Source organism: Zalophus californianus, chromosome 5 (assembly GCF_009762305.2).
Source record: "Zalophus californianus isolate mZalCal1 chromosome 5, mZalCal1.pri.v2, whole genome shotgun sequence".
Taxonomy (NCBI): Eukaryota; Metazoa; Chordata; class Mammalia; order Carnivora; family Otariidae; genus Zalophus; species Zalophus californianus.
The window spans coordinates 25,188,006-25,211,081 of record NC_045599.1 but is presented as its reverse complement, the minus strand read 5'-3'; the positions used below and the strand labels follow the sequence as shown (position 1 = coordinate 25,211,081).

General features: G+C 36.7%; 1 protein-coding gene across 12 annotated transcripts in view; it reads left to right on the top strand.

The window, feature by feature from the left end:
* Positions 1 to 23,076, top strand: part of RAPGEF6 (Rap guanine nucleotide exchange factor 6) — a 197,088-nt gene that overhangs the window by 7,755 nt on the left and 166,257 nt on the right. For 10 of the 12 annotated variants that reach the window (XM_035727570.1, XM_035727566.1, XM_035727571.1 and 7 more), the window contains exons 2-4: positions 14,470 to 14,540; positions 15,775 to 15,831; positions 20,143 to 20,226. In XM_035727570.1, coding sequence (XP_035583463.1) covers positions 14,470 to 14,540; positions 15,775 to 15,831; positions 20,143 to 20,226 — 212 coding nt within the window. Of the gene's footprint in view, positions 1 to 14,469; positions 14,541 to 15,774; positions 15,832 to 20,142; positions 20,227 to 23,076 lie in introns of those variants that run through there. The other 2 variants (XM_027604855.2, XM_027604853.2) reach the window with 1 other exon arrangement.

Genomic DNA, 23,076 nt, shown 5'->3' with positions numbered 1-23,076 from the left:
CAAGTGCCTGTCATAATAAACACTCAATAAAGGGTAGCATACATATTAGCTTGCCATTTCCTCTGACTGGAAAGCCATCCGCTGACTTGGCAAGTTCAGTCTCCTCACTGAAGTGTGTCATCTCCAGTGCTCATCTGCAAAACTGCAGATATCCTTACTTTTCCACTCCTTCTCAGTGTTCCCAGGATAGTTCACACCTTCCTGCACCATAGTAATTACTGTGGTATGATTACTTGCGTGTTTGTCTATGTGGCTGGAGTATGAGCTCCTTGAAGACAAAGTATCCTAATGTCCCAGTGCATAGTATGCAATACTTAGTACATAGTAGGTATCCACATATTTGTAAATGACTTTAATAAAGAAAAGGAATGTGAAAAATACTGTTTCCCTCTTTTAGTGGTGGTTTCTATTGGTCTAATATTTGAAGTGCTGGGATTAAAAGACTGATGAAGTTTGGCAAAAATGGCCAAATTTGCTATTAATACTCTAATTAAAATATGAATAAAGTACAGTTGCCATAAAGAGACTGTTTTACCTGGCACTTCTTCATAAACAATACAGATAGAAGAAATGTCATACCTTGAAACAGGAACTTCTTTTTTGTACGGTTTTTAAGACACACACACGAAAAACAAATGTGCAGGAAATTCTGAGAGAAATAAAGATAAATATCGGTTTTAATTGCTCATATGATTTTAACCAGATGACTTAAAATTGTTCCTGGGTAAAAATTACATGCTCAGCTAGGTGCTAATATAATTACCTTTTTACAGTCAGAAAAAGGTTTTAAAAAAAACAAACCTAGCGTATTTTTGTTGGAAAAAGTTGAAGAGGTGGCTAGGACTGTAAGAATGTAAAACGTAGTATTTTTGTAGTTTTAATCCATTTCAGAATTTAGAATAATCCTTAAATGTACACTTGTGGAGGTTTTTTCCTGAATTGGCGAAAGTGCACCATTGTGCTTGGAATCATTTTCGAGTGAGTCACTGTGCACATCCCTGAGGGTGGCAGAACAAAGATTCTCTTGTGCTTTTCTACAGCAGATGCACATTCAGAGGGTTTTTGGGAAGTAAAAGAACTTATTTATCCTTGTGGGGCCCTGTAGCCTTCATTTGTAAACTCAACTGGATAGAAAGAGAATATAGATCTGGATGGGGCCTTCATTAGACAGCATCTCTTCTAGGCATCTCACTGTACATGTATTAGAGATTCCTACCTTGAGAAAAAAACTGTGGCCATTCAGGAGTTTGGACATCATAAAATTTTGTTTTGAAGAGAGTGAGGAGCTTCCCCAAGAGAATTCAACAAAAGTGAGGAGCAGCCAGGCATGATGAGAAGTCCTCTTCTTTGGAAGGGATGGAGTGATTGTGAGCTCTGTGACATTGTGGTTATTATTTGGCTTGACCCTGGACCTGTTAAACTGAGGTCTTGCTGTAAATAAAAAGTGAACAAGCCGCTTTATTGAGAACATGAGATTATGGAGGCCTACGCAGCCCCTGTTTGGTGTTCTCCACTATTAGGCCCTCTCCACTACTTTGCCATAAACTAAAGCTTTGGCAGCTGGCGGGCTTCAGGCTTTGTCACGTGGCAGAGATGGTGGGGCTCATTGGACAGGGCACTTAGTACGCAGCTAAAGTAGCAACGCTGCCAGCATGTATTTGTGAACTGTGTATATAGCACTTCTAGAAATAGTGTAGCTGGCGAGGTCAAGAGCTGGTGGTAAGAGTTGCATACAGATAAGGAACTGAACTCCTGAGAGGTAAAATGTCTTGCTCAAGGTCACATGATTCATCAGTAACTTCCTCAGTCTAGTAGCACCCCCCTGCTTTCTTTATAGCAGAACAGTGAACTTTAGGTTATGTTTTAAGCTTTGAACTTTAGTCATCTTTACAGATGCCTAATATTTTCCTGAATAAATTTGCCTTGTTTTATCTTCCCTGTGCTATATGCAGTACTTAAAGGTGCTGTGTAAATTTAATGGAAGTTTAGAATTCTCAAGTTTTATGTAGGATGAAAACAGGTGTACTTGATATCTGTGCCAGTGGTTTCTTACACCATTCTCTTTTATAACTTAAACTTTTGTTTTCAAAGGGTGGTAGCGTATTCCATTTTGGCTTTTTAAAAGCATTCGAGTAATAGGAAAAGGCTTCATCACAGATTGTTTTTACCAAAGAGTTTGTGTCACAAGTGCCAGCTGGAGTTGGGAGTATTTATGAGCTCTTTAAACGAGGCCGCGTTGAATACATACTTTTTTTGAGGAAGAGTGCCTAATGTATATTTGTGTGGTAAATGTTTTTTAAGTACTTTTTTAAGTACCAAGGATACAAGATTAAAGTTCTTTCTTTATGGGAGGAGATAGGCAAATACACAGTTAAAATACTGCCGAAGTACTGTGATAGATGTGAAATGAAGCCTTCAGGAGTGTATAGGAGGACTTTGGGGAGAGAAGAGTAAGGAGTAGGCAGGTGTCATTCATGCTGTTTTGGAAAAGGGAATCCTGACTTGAGTATAGATTAGAATATGTAAATGTTAGGTGAAGAAGGGATAGTATGTGTTTCCTGAAAAGGGAACAGTATCTGTCAAGGCTACCAGATGAGCTTGGCACAAACATGCAAGTTGCCTGGGTAGGTGAGTAGTACAAGATAGGACGCTAGAGGCATGGCCAGGATCCAGATCATGAAGGACTGTTTTCTCTTTAAGAAGTTTATATTTGCTTTTTGGAAAGATAACTCTGGCAGGACTATGAAGAGTGGATTACAGGGTGTCAGACTTAGATGCAAGCAGGCTTTTTTCTGTTACCCAGTGAGAAATAATAAATCCCCAAATTGCTCCAGGTGGGATGGTGAAATAGAGTTGACATTTATTAAATAGAATTGACAAATTTCTGGCCAGAATCATTGAAGAAGAGTGTATCACCTAAATCAGGGAACCTAGGAGGAAGACACAGGAGTATAAATAATGAGTTTAGCTTTGCATTTATTGCATTTGAGATGCTGATGGATCTCCCAGGTGAAAGTCTTCATTATGCTCTAGAATGTGTAGGTTCTAAGTTTTGCTAGAGAGCTCTGGGCTAGAAATACAAATATGGGTGTCATTAACATGTATATGGTAGTTGAAACTATGGATGTGGAGGATTTTACTGGTAGTAGGGAGTCTCTAGTAAAGAAAGGGTGGATGTCACAATTATGGGAACATCTATAAACATTCAAGGGAATAAGGCAAAGCCTGTGAAGGAGACTCAGGAGCACCTAGAGCAGAAAGGTAATAATAGCAATAATAACGGCTAAGATTTATATGCTGTGGTGCTTATTAGATGCCTGTCACTTTAAAAAAGAAAAAACCCTTTATACATATTTAATCCTTCCAAAAACACTCTGAAAGAAGGTGTTATCCGCATTTTACATATAGGGAAGCCGAATCACAGACTAACTTGCCTAAGTTCACACAACTAGGAAACCATGGAGTCAGGATTCAAATCTAGGTGTTCTAATTTCACATTATGTGCTTGTAGTTGTTACTAAATGTTTTCCATCGGGACAGGAACCCAGAGAGAACCATATTACAGAAGGGATGGGAGGAAAAGAGTTTTAGGAGGGAGGAGTGAATGAATGATGAATATGTCAGCAAATACTATAAAAAAAATTATGGTGAGAGAAAAGTGCATGTGAAACTTGGAATTAATCTTGGGTGACTGCATAATACATAGTGGGACCAGACAGGTGAACTTCAGCCTAAACTTTGACCTTAGAAGAAATTAGATGCTTGATCTTTTGATACATTATTTCAGAGGTTAATTATTAGAGTTCTAATGTGTAAGCATAATATTTGGGATTTTCATCTCTAAAAATTTCACGCTATAACTTTTTAGTGTTAGAGTTTTTATTAATAAAATTTAATGTTCAGGTAATTTAGTTAAGCAATGTGTTTTAATCTACAAATAAAAAGTTCTAGTTTACTTTAAGAAATGTATACCCAGATGTATAATGAGATAAGACTAAATTCTGATACAGTGATGGAACGAGGTGAGCTTTCCTGGGAGAGAGAACATTCCTGTTTCCAGAGAACATTCCTGGGAGCAGTGTGTCATGGACACAGGTCAACATATGGTGATGATTGGGGATGCATAGGAACAGATAATGAAAAAAAGAATGCAGGTCATTAAATGAGACTTGAAGTTTAGGGAGAGCTAGAAATGTCTGTCACCCTATGGAATAAACAGGAAACAGTCATGTGTTACCCCCCATCTTTCTGTTTTGAGAAATTCAAAACTACAGAAACATGGGAAGAATAGTATCCTCCCCCCCTTTTTTTTTGGTCCTGTACTATATACTCTTCACCCAGAACGATAATTTGCCTTATTTATCTTATGTCCTTCTCTCTAGCATATACTTTATTTTGCTAAACCATTTGAAAGTGAACTGCAGACCTGATAACAGTTCACCCCTCACCATATCTTTAAGATGTCTCTTATATTTTACAATCTAGGATGCAGTCAGGGTACATTACATTTGGTTGTTATGTTTTTTAAGTCTTTATTTTTTTTAAGTTTATTTAAGTAATCTGTACACCCAGTGTGGGGCTTGAACTCACAACCCTGAGATCAAGAGTCACATGCTCTTCTGATTAAGGCAGCCAGGTGCCCTTAGTCTTCTTTAAGAGAGAACAGTTCTCCTGCCTTTTTCTTTCTTTCATAAATATGACTTAGGAAGAATCTGGCCGGTTGTCTTTTAGAATGTGTCATAATTTGGGGGCGCCTGGGTGGCTCAGTCGTTAAGCGTCTGCCTTTGGCTCAGGTCATGGTCCCAGGGCCCTGGGATCAAGCCCTACATCGGGCTCCCTGCTTGGCGGGAAGCCTGCTTCTCCCTCCCCCACTCCTCCTGCCTGTGTTCCCTCTCTTGCTGTCTCTCTCTGTCAAATAAATAAAATCTTTTTTTTTTTTTTTTTTTTTTTAAACTCTTTTTTTTTTAACATTTTATTTATTTATTCATGACAGACAGAGAGAGAGAGAGAGAGAGAGAGAGAAGCAGAGGGAGAAGCAGGCTCCCAAGGAGCAGGGAGCCCGATGCGGGACTCGATCCCAGGACCCTGGGATCATGACCTGAGCCGAAGGCAGACGCTTAACCATCTGAGCCACCCAGGCGCCCAAATAAATAAAATCTTAAAAAAAAAAATACATCATAACTTAATTTCACCTAGTTTTTCATGGTGAGATTTAGGTGAAATTATTTTCTTGAGGAACTATATGGGTGATGTTCTGTACTTTTTTTTTTAAGTTTATTTATTTATTCTTAAGTAATCTTTACACCCAACCTGGGGCTTGAACTCACAACCTGGGATCGAGTCACATGGTCTTCCAACTGAGCCAGCCAGACTCTCCGTGATGTTCTGTACTTTGAATATTGTCACATCAGAAGGCACGTTATCTGTTCTTTCCATTATGGGGGATGCAAAATTTGATTACCTGTATCTCTTTGTTGTAAAGGTACAGTGCTGCAAGTTTGAATTGATCCTTGAGGTGATACTTTGCCAAAGGGTAGATAAATATCTTGTCTTTCAACAGTGTTGGACCCATTGGCTTTAGCATGTTGATGATCTTTGCTTAAATAACTTACTTTGCTGTTACAAAGTGATAATTTTCTAATTGTATATTTCTCCTACAGTTATAGAAGAACTTTCCCACTTTTCCCTGTCCTCCTTCTCCTTTAAAAAAAAAAAGACTTTCAAGGATTATTTTTGTATTTTTAATATTTTCATTCTTTTTGATTATTAGATTACCCCAAATTTAGCCAGTGGAAGCCCTTTCAAAGTTCTCTCCTATGTCCTTTGGACATGACCCCATTAGTCTTTAAGTAATCTTTCTGGCACAAAAAGATATTCCAGGCTTGTACTTTCCGTGTTCTAGTTGAAATCAGCCACTTACCCAAGGAACCCTGGTTCTTTTAGTAGGAAATGGTATTTAGAAACAAGGGGCTGGGCTCCAGGTGTCGTAAGTGTTGTGTAGCTCTTTACTGCCATTTTGCAGAATATATTTACACCACATGGATGAGAAAACCAATGGAATAGAATTCTATGTTTAATGTATGGTGTTTTAGCTCGGAGCTATTGTGAAAAACATTAAAAATAGCTTTAATAGTGTGCTGAATGTAATTTAATCATTGTTTTGTAATTTTATAATGCGTACCTATATATAAACACATAATGCTAACATTTGTTAACTCTTCACCATGTGATAGTCTCTGCGCTACACACTTAACATTTACCTTTGAACATAAAATGTTCAAAGGGAGGTATTTTATCATTCCTTTTGTACAGAGAATAAACGTTAAGCAAATAATCCAAGATAACTGGTTAGTAACTGATAAAGGCATAGTTTGAACCCAGGTCTGTCTCCAGATTTCCAGGTTTACTACATTGTTATTCCATCTTCAGCCTAACATTGATTTGTAGAGATTCCTCACCATAAGTTTTTATGTATAGACCTGTAGCTGCAGAATATATCTTGGAATTGAATCTGTACTGCTCTTAGGATCCACCCTGAGATTTTTTTTCATTGTTAAAATTTGAGCGATGTACTTGCTTTCCAGGTGAAGAAGAAGATAATTGAGTAAAATATCTTCATTAATGAGTATTTTAAGTAATTGATGTATTGAAAGTTGCATGTGATGACAAGAAATTCGTTAGTTTTAGAGTTGAAGAAACAGAAAAATATAGTTACTTTAAGCATTCCAGTATAAGTTTTCCAAGTTTTGGTTGGGGTTTCTAAGCATGTGTAGAATGGCCATCAGTAGAATTGAAAGATGGAGTTACTCCAGGAGCAGCACACTGCCTTGGCACAATCTCCTTAATTAGAAGGTATACTTAAAAGGATCTTGTTAATTCCTCATACAGAGCTGCAGATTAGAATTTAATATTTCATTTTAAAATGAAATTGAACCAATAGGATATGCCTACAGTGAATTCATTAGGTTTGGAATGTTTGAAGGGTGTAAAAAGAAAGCTGTTTTGTTGTAGGATGGCAGTATTACCACCCACCTCAGCTTGCCCACCTTCACTCACATAACTGGCTGAGAGGGTATGGTTGATCTGTTTTAGGAAGCTCTGAGTCATCACTGCTTCCTCACCATTTTTTGCCCAAGTGGAACCCGATATTTTATTCCCTAACCCAGAGCTGGTATTTGTTCTTCTAATAGCTCTGGTTAATTTCTGCAGTATATTGTAGTTTCAGAACAGGTGGCTCATTCTGGTATTGCTGATCTGAAATGTCATGACTTCCTAGTTTTTCCATCTTCATCATGACCTCCCTCTTTCAGGCTCTGTAGAGCAGCTTTCAAGTGTGCACTGTGTAAATGATTAATACCTCCTTGAATGTACCATTTAAATTTTTTACTAACAAGAAGTATTTATAAGACTTACGGCCTGTTTCTGTCAAGTTTTTTTATTTGTTTTGACTTTCTATAATAGCTTTTATTGGTCTTGGACACACCAAGCCTGATAATACTACCACAAGCCTGTCTCAGAGATAGTTGGTACAAAAACTATGAGAAACCAGGGTGCCTGGCTGGCTCAGTCGGTAGAGCATGCTACTTTTGATCTTGGGGCCGTGAGTTTGAGCCCCACATTGAGCGTGGAGCCTGCTTAAAACAAAACAAAAAAAACCTACAAGAAACTCCTTTCTATGCCCAGCTTTACACAGTCAACAACTACTTGCTGTCCCATTTAAACATAATACCATAACCACCCACATCATGTGGGAGAATTAGCCAGTTTACTACTACAATCGTCCTTTGTTCTGGGAGCGTCTTTTCTGTTCTTTCTTGAGTGCTTAGCATCTTATGACCCTCAAACGTAGGGACCAGGATTTACTAGGCATCTCAGTGATGAATTCCCTTTCTCATTAATAGGTTATCAGCCAAATAACAGAGTGGCATACATCCTACCTGTCAACCAGTGGTTGTCAAACTTTAGTATGCATCAGAACTACCTAGAGCCCTTATTAAACCACAAATTGCTGGGAGCTACACCAGAGATTCTGATTAACTAAGTCTGGAATGGGGCCTGAGAATTTGCATTTTTACCAGTTTCCCAGGTGAGGCTGATGGTGCTGGTCTAAGGGTCTGTCAGGGTTGTAAACTTAAATGAAACAGAGCCCAGTTCTGTCCACTTTAAAGAAAAGGTATAAAAGGATACTGGGTAGCTACAGAATTGCTGGGATTACTGGAGAAGTAGACTTGGGCCTAGACAACCATGTTCATACTCCTAACCCAAGCAGTCCACTACTTGGACTGTTGACCACCTACACTATATACTGCATATGTTGACTGACCCTGCTGCTACCACTAACTGCCAACATGGATTGTGTGCAGTTCTTGTTTGTCAGTACCACTGTATTCTAAGTTTTGGACATGTGTGTCTGATTAGTAGCACTTGGATCATTTGTCCATGCCCTAATTTTATGTGAGGTTGGAAAAATGAAAATCTGGTGTTTTCAGCTTCCACCAAAATTCATAAGCTGAAGTATTCTCTAAAGAGTTCATTCATGGCTTGACTTCCTTGGTGGATATTTTTGACCATCTGCATTTTAGTAGTTGGCAAAATATGGCCTGCAGGCCAAATTAGCCTACCAACTATTCTATAATAAGACTTTTTTGGAATGCAGCCACATCCATTCATTTACCTACATTTTTATGGTTTTCATGATACAAAGGAAAAGTTAAATAGTTGTGACAAAACTCATATGACCTAAAAAGCCTAGAATATTTACTGTCTTACCCTTTATAGAAAAAGTTTGCCAACCCCTGATAGGAATAATGCTAATATTTCTATTTGGGTCCACGCAGTCAGCATTTATAGATGCTGTTGGAGAACTACATGTTCATTTGGCCACATTGTCCCTCTGAAATAAAATTGAAGGGAACTAACAGTAAAAACTTACAGATATTTAAAGAAGGGCTTTTATTTTATTTTATTTTTTTTAAAGATTTTATTTATTTGAGAGAGAGAGAGTGAGAGACAGAGCACGAGAGGGAAGAGGGTCAGAGGGAGAAGCAGACTCCCCGCTGAGCAGGGAGCTCGATGTGGGACTCGATCCCGGGACTCCAGGATCATGACCTGAGCCAAAGGCAGTCGCTTAACCAACTGAGTCACCCAGGCGCCCAGGGCTTTTAGAATCTAAAATTGATAAACTTCGTCAGCCTGTCTTTACGCAGAGAACTGAAGAATCACATATATATTTCAAGAACTTGTGAATTATATTCTTGCTTAGAGTTTAAAATTGAGAAGTGAATTCCAGATTCTTCGTCAACTATTAATGGCGTTATCGATGTTGTTCCCAAAATGTCCTCTGAATTGAGAACAGAAATTATATGACATAAATTTAGTGGAGAAGCTGAGAAAATTCTGGCACTTTTTGACACTAGCCTATCCTCATTTGGCAGGTCACATTATGGGAGTTCTAACTTGTTTGCCACTAAAACAAAATTAGCTTTATGTCAGAAATAAATTGCACATTTCCATAGGATAGGCATTTTGGGTTATGATGACTTTTAACATAAAGGGTGGGGCCCCAGCAGCTATGTATGTGTGGCCACACCTATAAGAAAAAGGAGAGAGGGGGAAAAAAAAAAGACCCAGACTGGGTGAGAACTAATATTGTTCTCATTCGCAAGGATGTGTTATATATGAGAGAGAATACAAGGATATCTACAAAATATGAGATTTATTAAGGTTTACAGTATACATCTTATATTTATCCCAGTCTGTCTTCAAGTGAGATTATACTATTTCACCTGTAGTGTAAGAACCTTACAACAGTGCATTGCCATTTTTACCTCCTGTCCTTTGTGCTCTTACTGAGATACATTTTAGTTGTATGCATAGTGTAAGCCCACAGCACATTTTTGTTGTCATCTTTTTTGTTAATGTTTTTTATTTTTTTGAAGATTTTATTATTTAGTGCTCATTCATGCTCACAAGCAGGGGGAGGGACACTAGAAGAGGGAGGTGGGAGACAAAGAATCCCTAGCAGAATCCATGCCGAGCTCAGAGCCCAACACGGATATCAGGGATCCATCCCATCACCCCAAGATCATGATTGGAGCAGACCAAGAGTCTGGCATGCTCAACTGACTGAGCCACCCAGGTGCCCTTTTTGTTAATGCTTTTTAAGCTGATTATTGTTTAAATAATTAGAAAAAAATATTTTTCCATGTAGTTTCCATTTTCATTTATCTTCATTCCTTTGTGTAGTTTCAATTTCCATCTGGTATTTTTCCTCCTTTATGAAGGACTTTTAGCATTTCTTTTATAGGGTAGGTCTGCAGGTGATTAATGCATTCAGACTTTATATATGTGAAAAATATTTTCCCTTTGTTTTTGAAAGCTGTTTTGACTGGCAATAGAAATCTAGGTTGATAGATTGTTTTTCTTTTGTGACTTTAAAGATTTACTACAGTAGTTGTCTGGATTGCATTGTTTTTGACGAGAAGCCTGCTGTAATTCTAATCTTTATGTAATTTATCTTGTTTCTTGAGCTGCTTTTACAGTTTTGTCCTCATCATTTTTTAAAAGCAGTTTAATCTTGATGTGCTTTGGTGCTGTTTTCCTAGTATTTCTTGTGCTTGGGGTTTGTTGAACTTCCTGGATGTGTAAGTTTATAGTTCTCATCAAAAAGGGGATATTTTCCATAATTCATTTTTTTTCCTTTGTTCTCCCTCTGCCTTGAAGTGACACCAGTTACGGTTTTGTTAGGCTGCTTGAAGTTGTTCCACAATTCATTAGTGCTCTATTCAAGTTTTTTCCATCTTTTTCTGTTTTCTTTTTGCTTTCTATTCTTGTGTATACAAGTTTATTAACCTCTTCTTCTGCAATGTCTTATTGTGCTATTCATCCCATCCAGTGTATTATACATCTCAGATACTGTTTTCATCTCTGAAGTTTTTTTAATGTCCTTTCTTACATGCTTAATCTTTTCTGTATCTTCCTGAATATATGGAATATAATTTTAATAAGTTTTAAATGGTTTTTCTTATTCTGTTATCTGTGTAATTGGTAAATGGGTTTTAATTGATTTTTCTTCTCATTATGAGTCATTTTTTTCCCTCCTCTGCATGCCTGGTAATTTTTGATTGAATACCAGAGATTGTGATCTTTTACGTTTTTATGTACTGGAGTTTTCATATTTCTTATAAATATTACTCAACTTTGTTCTGGGACACAATTAAGTGACTTGGAAGTTATTTGATTCTTTTGGGCTTTTTTTTGAGCTGTGTTTGTAGTGCCAGAGTAGAGTTTAATCTATGTTTAATTTTGCCCCAATATTGAGTCCAAAGCCTTCTGAGTACTCAACTAAATGCACGGTGAATTATGAGACTTTCTATTCTGCCTGATGGAAATAGGAACTCTTTGTGTCCCTGTGTAAATTTTAGGTATATGTTCCCTCTGATCCAGGGTGTTCACCTCAGCACTATGGACATTTTGGCCCAGATAATCCTTTATTCTGGGTCCTTGTCCTGTGCATTGGAGGATGTTTACTAACATCTTTGGCTTCTAGTCACTTGAAGCTAGTAGCACCACTCCCTACCTCCACACTAAATTGTGACAACCCAAAATGTCTCTAGATACTGCTCTTGTCATCCAGGGGACAAAAATCATTCCTGGTTGAGGACTTATTTAATTCTTTCAAATAGTTCTTTCCCTGAGTTCTTTTTTTTTTTTTTTCCACCTGATAGGATGATCAGTACTCAATTTAAGACTTGAGCACCTTCTGTAGGTTTCCAGAACATACTTTTATCTCTGTGTAACACACTTTCTCATATTCTGCAAACTCTAGCCAGTTTCTGCTCTCTAGACTGCACCCTCCTTCTCCTCAACTAAAGATACTGGCAGGCAGTAAGGTACCATCATATGAATCATCTCATTTGTTTCTCTTCTCTCAGGTGTTAAATGGTCTTGTTTCCTGATGTCTTACCTCATGAAAAAAAAGTTTCATATATTTATTTTGATTTTTAGTTGATTACGGTAGAAGGTAAGTCCAGTCCCTCTTACTCTATCTTGACCTAAAGTTGAAGCCCCAACATTTTGTTAATAGGAGATGTCCTGAAATGCGCCTGATCACTGCACCCCTAAAAACACGCAAGTGATAGTTCTTTGATTCCTCATGGAGTTTATTGCCCACTTTCTGGAGTATGCGTGTGTTACCAAGGACTGCAGGGTACCAGCCTCTTCTTGGTCATTCTCTTGTTCTTTCTGTCCATTCAGCAAGATAGCAACTATGTAATGGGTCAGAAGGTCTAGATATTTTCACATTGTGTTATGTTAGAGTGACAGAGTTAATCGCTTCTTGGCCTTTTGGCTCAGATCAAGTGAGAGTGAGAGTGTTAAAATAGCCCTAAGGAAAAACTAAGTTAATATTGTCCTACATGAATGCAGACGGTTTCTGATGATCTTTTGTAATGGAAATGGAAAAAAATGTATTCACCAAATCAATACCTGAGGCTTAATCAGTTCCAGCAACAATGTTATGTTGAGACTATTGGTTGGAATGTGGTTGTCTGTGGCAATTTGTAAGCTTTTTTTTTTTTTTTTTTTTTTTAAGGATACGTTTACTTTCTGAGGACAGTATATGGTAGGGACCTTCACCATTGAATACTCTTTACTGGACGCCCTAGTCTTTGCTGTCCTTTGCCTATATGGAAGCAATATTATCTTTTATTTACTGTTTTCTTCTGGAGAATGGGATATTTGCAATTTCGGAGGCTTCCACTTGGCTTTTTCCACTATATCATGGACCCATTTTGGGGGTTATTTTAACTAACAAGTATATACATTCTAATTATAAACTCAGGAATTTGAGAGGGACTATTAGATGGATTTGCAAGCTCAGTAAGTTCACTATGAGCTAGACTTTGGCAAGGACTTTATTACTTTAATTCAGAAGGTTTTTACTGGGTGGTTGGTTCTTTTGTTCCACAGAACCTCAGCTGGGATCATTCTCTCAGTTCCATTCATCTACTGGTCTAAGAAGACATCACTTACATATCTGATGCTTTGGTGCTGTTCCACGTGGCATTTCTCCATGAGAGACTAGTGGGCTTCCTCACATCATTGGTGGTCTCAGGGTACTTGAATCGTACAAGTCACACATCTTTACCTCTGCCACATTCTTTTGATCCGAACAAATCAAAGGACCAACCAGGTTCTTGGGGAAGGCACATAAGATTCCAATTTTTGATGGAGTGGTAAGGTCCTATTGAAAGAGCATATAAGATGACAAATACCATTGTAGCCATCTTTGGAAATATTAATTTACCATATCACTACTCTTACCTGCTGTCATCAAGAATTTTATAGACCTTTCTCATTTGTTATGGTTTTCCCTTTTAATTTATCCTTTGTATATGTATATAGAAAAAAATATTTTTCACTCCATTTTCCTAAGGATTTAGCAGAGATGGTGTGGTCATTGAATCTATCATGGTTAGTTACTAGTTGTAATTTTTGGAATGACAGATTATGGCTCTTTTTCTTAATGACTCCATGTTTTCTTATTAATCTGTTAAAAAGGTTGTCTTAGCTGTCTTTTTCTCCTGTCATCTGATAATTCTCTTAGCCAATTGCATGTCAAAGCAGGAGGGCAATGTTGGGGAGTTGCCTGTCCTGGTATAAAGGCATTGTTCCTTATAAGAGAATAAGGAGGTACCTTTTATATAGAGAATTTAAGCTTGTTTATAATCTCTGTGCACCAGCATTCTACATAAGTGGTAAAGTAGACCATTCTGTCAGGAATTTGGGCTGTTTCCGCATTCTTCCTTTTACTCTGCCGCTCCTCTAGGCTGAGATTATACTGTATCATACTGGGAGTTTTGATACCTAGTTATCTGAGGACTAGAGAAAAGTTCCCTGCCTCTCTCACACAGTAACAGGGTTGTCCCACTGGACTTTTTTTGTTAGTGGTTGATTAATATCACTTTGGGTCTCTTTAGAAAGAGATTTTTTAGAAAGTCATATTTTTAGAGGAATATTGACAAATTGGGTCCTGTCCAGAGGAGGTTAGCCAGGATGCTTTTAAAGATGTGGAACCTGCAAATACTGAGACTGCATAATCTGGAGGAAATAATAAATTAAAAGCTTATGACAGTATGGTAATTCTTTTTGAATAGTTGGGTGTCACTGAGGAAGAAGGGTTATATCTGTTTAGAAATGAAATAGACTTTCATATGAAATGAGAAGTTTTTGATTTCTGGCATTGCTTGAGTAGAGGCTGTCAGCTATCCTGAAGAGGGAGGGGTTCCTGTATGAGTGGAAGTAGCTCTTTACCTTTTCAGATTTCTTTTAATTCAGAGATTTTATTAATCTTCCATAGTTAATAGTATTGTCATAAATAGTTGTTGGCTTAAAATCGGAATTGTGGGGTGTTAAGATATTTTGAAAAATACATTTGAAAAATAATCTAAATTTTTTTCTGTTCTCCAGGATTTAAATATTATTTATTCTTATCTTCATGGAATGGAAATATTATCAAATCTCAGGGAACATCAGCTTAGGTAAGTGTGATGCTCTGTTTAAGAGCTTTTGTGATGGAGTTATTCAAATGGGTTTGGTTAATTACGGGGCCAAATTATTTGGGGGCTTTTTGTAGGACAGGCTTAGGACTTTGGATTTTCTCATCACAGTTTTCCTTAGTCACAGGGCCTTGAGCAAATCTTAACATCTACGCTGCAGTTTTATCTTCGATGAAATAAAGACAATGAGATTATCTTTGTTACAGTGTTTTGAGGGTTAGATGAGAATATTTGAAGCAAAACACAGTGTTCAGTATTTGCTAGCCAGTGAAAACAAAACTGTTAACTTTCTGTAATTCTTTTTGATATTATGTCAAATGCTTAAGATGGACAGGGTATGATGTAGTGTTGTATTAAAGTGTAAGGATCACAACCCCTGATCTGGTATGAGCTCCTGTGAACAAGACCCATAAACTTTCCAAACCCAGTTTTCCTATTCTGTAAAATGAGATTTCTTTCCTGCTACCTTATGTCATTGTGATTACATTTATAAAAACACTTTTGAGTGTTGTAAAGTGTTTACTGTAGTAACTTTGCATAACATTAATTGAAGTGTAGGTTCCTTCCATAACCAGATCATCCATTACTTTTTCTGGCCCTTGTTTAAGTTTCTGGTTAGGGACTAGACCAGATTGCTAAAATATAATTGTTAGGGCCTATTATTTTCTCTTTTCTGTATAACGTAATTCAGATGTCAGCATGTGTCTGGAAGAAGAAAGCTGAAAACTAGAGCATTTAGTAATACTAAAGGATTTTTAAATGCAATCACATATGTGTGTGTGTGTGTATTCAACAGACTTTGATATGTGTGTGTGTATGCATCTGTTGGGAACTCCCCCCCCCCCCCCCGCCAGTAATTTCTTAACAGGAGGAATCAATAGTGAATCAGACAAACGTGTATTTTTCCGTAACAGAAAAGGAACATTGTTCAGTATGAATTGGCAGGTTATACAATGTACATAATAGTATTATATTTGTTGCCTCTTAATATTATCCAGTTGATGTTTTTGAAAATACTGCATTAGATGTATATATTTCTGAACTCTTGGAGAAGTGAAGTTAGGGGTAGATATGATAATTTTATTTTTTATTTTTATTTAATTTTATTAACATATGTATTATTTGATACAATTTTCTGTTGAAGTAATTATAACAGTATTTTTAAAACAAAATTGATAAAATCATTAAATTTTTGCCTTTTTTTTAATATGTTAAGATTAATGTCTGCAAGAGCACGCTATGAGAGATACAGTGGCAATCAAATTCTTTTTTGGTAAGTCCTTAATTAGCTTAAAATAATAGCTTTAATGTTTAAATTTTGACTTTTAGCATTGAAATTTATTTGGAAGGAATTTCTTTAGAGTAGATTGAAATATATTCATAAACTGAAATAGTGCACAAAAAGTTTAATAAATAAAATAGTATGTATTAGTAACTGTTAACCAGGTGAATATAGAGAAAGAACATTTCAGCTCTCCTGAGACTCTAGTCACCTCTCTTGGAAAGGTAATCCAGTTCTGATTTCCATCACCATAGATGAGTTTTAACTCATTTTGAACCCCACATAGATAAAAATTGTTTGGTTAGGCTTTTTTTTTTTTTTTAACTTGATAAATGTCTAAGATTCTTCTGTGTTTTTGCATTAATTATTTTTCACTGCTTTACTGTATGTGTAAAAATGACACAATTCATTTATCATTTCCACTCTTGATAGATAGTAGGGTTGTTTCCAGTTTTTTCCTATTGTGAATAATAAACTTTCTGCGAACATTTTGTTCATGTCTTTTTGTGCCCTTATATAGTCATTACTGTTGGGCATATTCTTAGGAATAGAATTATTGGAAATACATGTGATCAAATTTAGGAGAATCTGACATTAGTATCTGATTCACATATTTCATCTTATCTCACTGTGATTTTATTTTATATCTCCCTGCTTATTGACGATGATGAATGATTTTCATGTTTTTGTAGGCTATTTGGATAGCTTTTTTATGAAATCTGATTTGAGTTTTTAACCATTTTTTAATTGGGTTTTCTGTAGTATTTCGATTAGTAGAAATTTATTTATGAATTCTGTATCCATGTCCTTTGTTGGGATACTTATATTGTATGTATCTTCTCCCACTTTGTGGTTTTCCTTTTTACTCTATTAAAGGCATCCTTTGGAGAGGAAAAATTTCTAACTTTCTCAGTTTTTCTTTTGCAATGAGTGCTTTTCATGTTCTACTTAAAAAACAAAGTCTTTACCTTTCTCAAGATGATGAAAATACTCTTAACTACGTTCTTTCTAAAAATTTTGGCAGCGGTGACCTCTTTTATTATATAGATTCACCTGGTATATTGGGATGGTATTAACTTTCGTGTTTCTTTACCAGCCCATTATATTAATCACTTTTTGAAAGCATTAAACTGGACTCATAAGGATTTTAATACCTATCTTGATTCATTTGTTGATCCATTCATTTATTATTAAAAGCTTGTCTGCTATACATTATGCTTACCTTTGTGTAGCGTGGTGGGGAGACATAGTGTTTGTCTTTATTGAGCTTATTGTTGAGTGGAGTAGAGAAAATTAAGAGTTAAACATATTTAAGTGCTATCAAGGAAAAGAATAGATAAATAGATCATTGGAACAGAATTGAGAGCCCAGAAGTAAACCCTTGTATTTAGGAAGTTTTTTTTTTTTTTTAATGGCCTCCAGCTAAGATTTGTCCGTAGTGTGGGTATAACACAATTGAGGATTAAAAAGGAACCACCGATGAACAGTTCATTTATGACGAAGGTGCTAAAGCATTTCAGAGAGGACAGCATAGTTTTTCAGCAAATGATGTTCGATTAATTGAGTATTTACTTGCAAAAAGTTAATTTAGACCCTTACCTTACATCATACTAAATTAATACATACAAAAATTAATGAGCTGTCACTTTACAGCCATTAGAATAGCCACAGTCAAAAATGTAGAGAGTAGCAAGTATTGGCACCAATAGGTAACAACTGGAATCCTCATGTGTTGGTGGTGTGGATGTTAAATGACAGAGTTATTGTAGGAAACAGTGGCTGTTTCTCAAAAAGTTAAACAATTTTACCACGTGACCCACTAATTCCACTTTTGCATAGTTATACTAGAGAAATGAAAGCATACGCATACAGACTGTACACAGATGTTCTTAGTAGTGCTATTTGTATTTCCAGCCTAAAACCAGAAATGATCAAAATTTTTGATGAATGGATAAATAAAATGTCATGTATCTGTATAGTGGAATACTATTTGGCAATAAAAAAGGAATAAAGCATTTATATATACTGCAACATGAATAAACCTCAAAAACATGCTAAGTGGAAGAAGCAAGGAAGAAACACCATCTATTACATGATCCCATTTATATGAACTGTCCAGGAAAGCCACATCTATAGAGACAGAGCATGTTATTGGCTAAGAACATAAAGAAGTGTTCTAAAACTGGATTGTGGTGATCTTTGCACAGTTCTTTTAAGTTTCATGAAAATTGAATTATGCACTTAAATTGGGTAAATTTATGGTATTTAAATTATACCTCAATAAACTGTTCCAAAAATATCAGGAGTTACACAGATCTCTGTCTGGTTAATAATAGAATTTAAAAAGAATGTGGAAGTTAACGAAGAATTTAAATTCAGAGATTGGTGGTGGCAGAGAAGAGAGTGTGTATGGTTGATCTGAACTGGGAAGCAGCCTGGTAGAAAAAGGGAAAGTAAACCAGTGTGTTCAAGCACCATGAGGAAAGAAGAGGAACCAGCAAGAGAGGAGTCTGGAGAAGCAGGTGGAGGCCATCTTAAGATTTTTTGTCTTTTTCTTGGGAGTATCTGAAGCCTTTGTATGAATAAGATCTGACAAGATTAAGTATGCCTTCCTTCTCTGGGCTAGAGTTTGCTTGCCCAGAGAAAGGAGATAGAATGGCCCACATGAAAGCATTTTGCTTTCCTTGGGTTTACTTAGCCAGATGCTTTGTCAAACCATGCTCTGAGAGTGAATTTTTTTTGCAAGGTCTGACCAGTTTCTTATTCATGGGCTGGCATGGTTCTCTTTGTGGTGGGAGTGAACTTCAGGATTTTTCCTATATTTATAATAGAAGTTACTGACAACTTTGTGACCCCTTCAGTTAAGTGAGATAAAAATTGGAGGCTTGTGGTGGCATCCACTTAACTTTCTTCTGTCTTAATTTCTGGCATTTTTTTTTTAATTTTATTCCTCCTTGACTTTGTAAGTCATATTTCACAAGAAAAAGGAAGTAGAATTTCTAAACAAAGAACCTTAAGTAGGAGATGGCAGCCATTTAGGTCTTCCCTCCGTGGAGACGAAGATATTAAAAAAGAACTTAAAAGTACCTACTGGAGGGGCACCAGGGTGGCTCAGTTGGTTAACTGGCAGACTCTTGATTTTGGCTCAGGCCATGATCTCAGGGTCCTGGGATTGGGCTCCGTGCTCAGCCCAGAGTCTGCTTGAGGATTCTTTCTCTCTCCCCCCTGCCTCCCCCCGACCCCTGGTCCTCCCTGTTCACTCGCACATGTGTGTGGTCTCTATCTCAAATAAATCTTAAAAAATAATAATAATAATGTACCTACTGGAAAGTTGACAATTTTTCCTTCTTATGGTCAGTAATAGGATTGACCTAGAAAGCTTACCCTGAGTGCTATGTGGAATGTTTTAGAAGCCTAGGTTTCTGGGTGGAGGATGGCAGTATTCATTGAATACAGAGAATACCAGAGAAGATACAAGCTTGAAGGAAATGATAGGTAGATTTTGAAATTGTTGAGTTTGAGTTCTCTCTGTTAGATGTTCAAGTTGACATGTCAAGTAGATATCTAGATAGATAAAAATCTCCAGGTCATAGAAATGATTTGTTTTATAGATAGTAGAATCTTTTACATATTGGAATTAATTAAAACTTTAGGTATGGTAAATAAAGATATTTGAAAGACAGAATGGTTAGTTTATACACTAACAAGATTCTGGTTTCCATTAGAGATTTAACTCAGCTAAAATGCTGATAAACTTAAGTCTCTGGTATTCTTTTATCCTTCAAACACGTATAAAATGAAAGATTTGGTAGGCATTTTATGTCAATAAAATTTAAAAGAAATAGATCATGATTCAAATTATAGTTGTCAGTGAAGATATAACATTGATGAACTTGTGAATTTCAAATAAGTCTTTAATATATATAAAAGTTATCAAAACAGGATTTTATGATGTACAGATGTAGTACAATGTTTAAGCTTTAATCATCAGGTGTTATGATCCACTACACAAAAATGAAGGTGAAGCTAATGGTATAATTAATAAAATTGAGTTAATAACCATATACTTGTGAAGTCTGTATCTTAAAGTAGTGATAACACTTTTTCCCATATGAACATGGTCTGTATAAAACCTTTGGCAACAGTATTTCCCAAAATTCCATTAAATTTTAATGACTTAAATATTTTTAGAATGTATTTCATGTTATGTACTTTGTATTGAGTCATGTTATGTATTATTTTGAGTCATATACATGTGAATACGTGTGTGTATTTACTCATTAATTTTACTTATTTTAACAGTTCAGAAACTGTTGCCAGATGTTGGTATATCCTGCTTTCTGGATCTGTGCTTATGAAAGACTCCATGGTCTTGCCTCCTTGCAGGTACATTTACATTTGCTGCTTTAGAGTATGTGGCAGGCAAAGTTAATATTACAACTATTTATTTTATCTCTAATGTTAAACTGTTTTATGTAGGATGTATATTTTCTCTCAGTAGGTGATAAATTTTATGAATGTGCTTGCTTGCTGGTACTATTGGAAGTACTAGGAAACAACTGACAATTCATATTTTTGAGGGTGTAATCTTTAAGTTTACATCGTGACATAGTATCTTTTATTTGACCTTAATTTTTATATGAGATTTGATCTGATTTATCTGATGGTTTTCGGATTTATTGCTACTATTAGTGGTTATAGAGAGGGTGATCTATTTTAATAGTTAAGAAATAGGTTTTGAGTAAGGCAACTAGATTAAAGTCCTGATTTATCACTTACTGTTTGTATGACTTTGTACAAATTTTAGTTGTCTTTGTAAAATGAGTACAAGAGTACCTACTTGAAGTGTCTCTCTGAAGTTTTAGCATCTCTACCACTCAAAGCTCTCAACAGAAGGGGCATTCGAGAGCCAGACTACATGAGTTCATGTTTAATGTTCTATTTTTTGGGCAAATTACCTAATCATGACTAGTTTTGAGGAATATATGAGTTTTATATATATATCTTAGAAGAGTGCCTGACTGTTATAAGTGTTAATTATCACCATCATAATTATTAGGTAAAACAAGAGAAGGGTGGTTGGTCACATGTAGTGTTCTTCAAGAATTTATTCTCTAGAAAGTGGCATGAGAAATTCCAACCACTAAAAGGAAAAAATCTACAGCCAGGAATACTCTATCCAGCAAGGCCTTCATTTAGAATAGAAGGAGAGATCGAGTTTCCCAGAAAAACAAAAGTTGAAAGCAAAACCAGCCACGTCCCTGTCACACACGATGCTATCGGCCTGTGGGTCCCAAATTCACAGTCTAGCCACCCTCCTGCCCGAGTCAGCATGCATGGTCTGCCACCTGCTCAATGCCAAGTCAACACGCCTTCACCTCAGATTGCCACAGGCTCAAATTGACGCTCTTCCCCTCAAATTGCAGCCCCTGTGCTCAAGTTTGTGCACAAAAGTGGGCATAATTATAACAGCAAAATGAAGCAACCCAAACATCTATTTCTGTGGAATAGAGAATGGATAAAAGGAGTGTGCTAGGCTGAGAACATCTCCAATAAGCACATCAAAGAACAATACATACAGCATGATTCTGGTTAGTAAAAAAAGAAAAAAAAAAAGGGAAGAATAAAACAAGATGAAACCAGAGGGACAGACAAACCATGATAGACTCCTAAGTATAGGAAAGAAACAGGGTTGCTGGAGGGGAGACGAGGTGGAGTAACTCGGTAATGGGCATGAAGGAAGGCACGTGATGGAATGAGCACTGGGTGTTGTATGCAGCTGATGAATCACTGAACTCTACCTCTGAAACTAATAATACACTCTATGTTAATTGAATTTAAAGAATTTATTCTCTAAGCAATTACTAAGATTTTGGGGGCCTAATATTAAAATTTGGTGATGTAAAAACATAATTTTTTACCGATTTATTTCCAATAATGTTGAGAAGAGACTTTTAGACTTTTAAAGTAAAGCTTTTAGTTGCAGCTGTTAGTTGCAAAACTGTTAAATTTAAATATCAGGGTATAGTCTACTTGATAGATGGTATGGGTCATCTCATTTTTTTTTAATTAACATATAATGTATTATTTGTCTCAGGGGTACAGGTCTGTGATTCATCAGTCTTACACCGTTCACCACGCTCACCATAGCACATACCCTCCCCAATGTCCATCACCCAGCCACCCCATCCCTCCCACCCCCATCCATTGCAACAATTCTCAGTTTGCTTCCTGAGATTATGAGTCTATTATGGTTTGTCTCCCTCTGGTTTCGTCTTGTTTGATTTTTCCCTCTCTTCCCCTATGATCCTCTCTCTTGTTTCTCAAATTCCTCCTAACAGTGAGATCATATGATATTTGTCTTTCTCTGATTGACTTATTTAGCTTAGCATAATACCCTCTAGTTCCATCCATATCGTTGCAAATAGCAAGATTTCATTTTTTTGATGGCTGCATAATATTTCAGTGTGTATGTGGGTATCACATCTTCCTTATCCATTCATCTGTTGATGGACATTGAGTCTCTTTCCATAGTTTGGCTATTGTGGACATTGCTGCTATAAACATTGGGGTGCACGTGCCCCTTCGGATCACTACATTTCTATGGGGTAAATACCCAGTAGTACAGTTGCTGGGTCATAGGGTAGCTCTATTTTCAACTTTTTGAGGAGCCTCCATACTATTCTCCATAGTGGCTGCACCAGCTTGCATTCCCACCAACAGTGTAGGAGGGTTCCCCTTTCTCCACATCCTCGCCAAGATCTGTCGTTTCCTGACTTAATTTTAGCCATTCTGACTGGTGTGAGGTGGTATCTCATGGAGGTTTTGATTTGGATTTCCTTGATGCCCAGTGATGTAGAACACTTTTTCATGTGTCTGTTGGCCATTTGGATGTCGTCTTTGCAGAAATGTCTGTTCATGTCTTCTGCCCATTTCTTGATTGTATTATTTGTTCTCTGGGTGTTAGGTTTGATAAGTTCTTTATAGATTTTGGGTACTGGCCCTTTATCTGATATGTCATTTGCAAATATCTTCTCCCACTCTGTCAGTTGTCTTTTGGTTTTGTTGACTGTTTCTTTTGCTGTGCAAAAGCTTTTATCTTGATGAAGACCCAATAGTTCATTTTTGCCCTTGCTTCCCTTGCCTTTGGTGATGTTTCTAGGAAGAAGTTGCTGTTGCTGAGGTTGAAGAGGTTGCTGCCTGTGTTCTACTCTAGGATTTTGATGGATTCCTGTC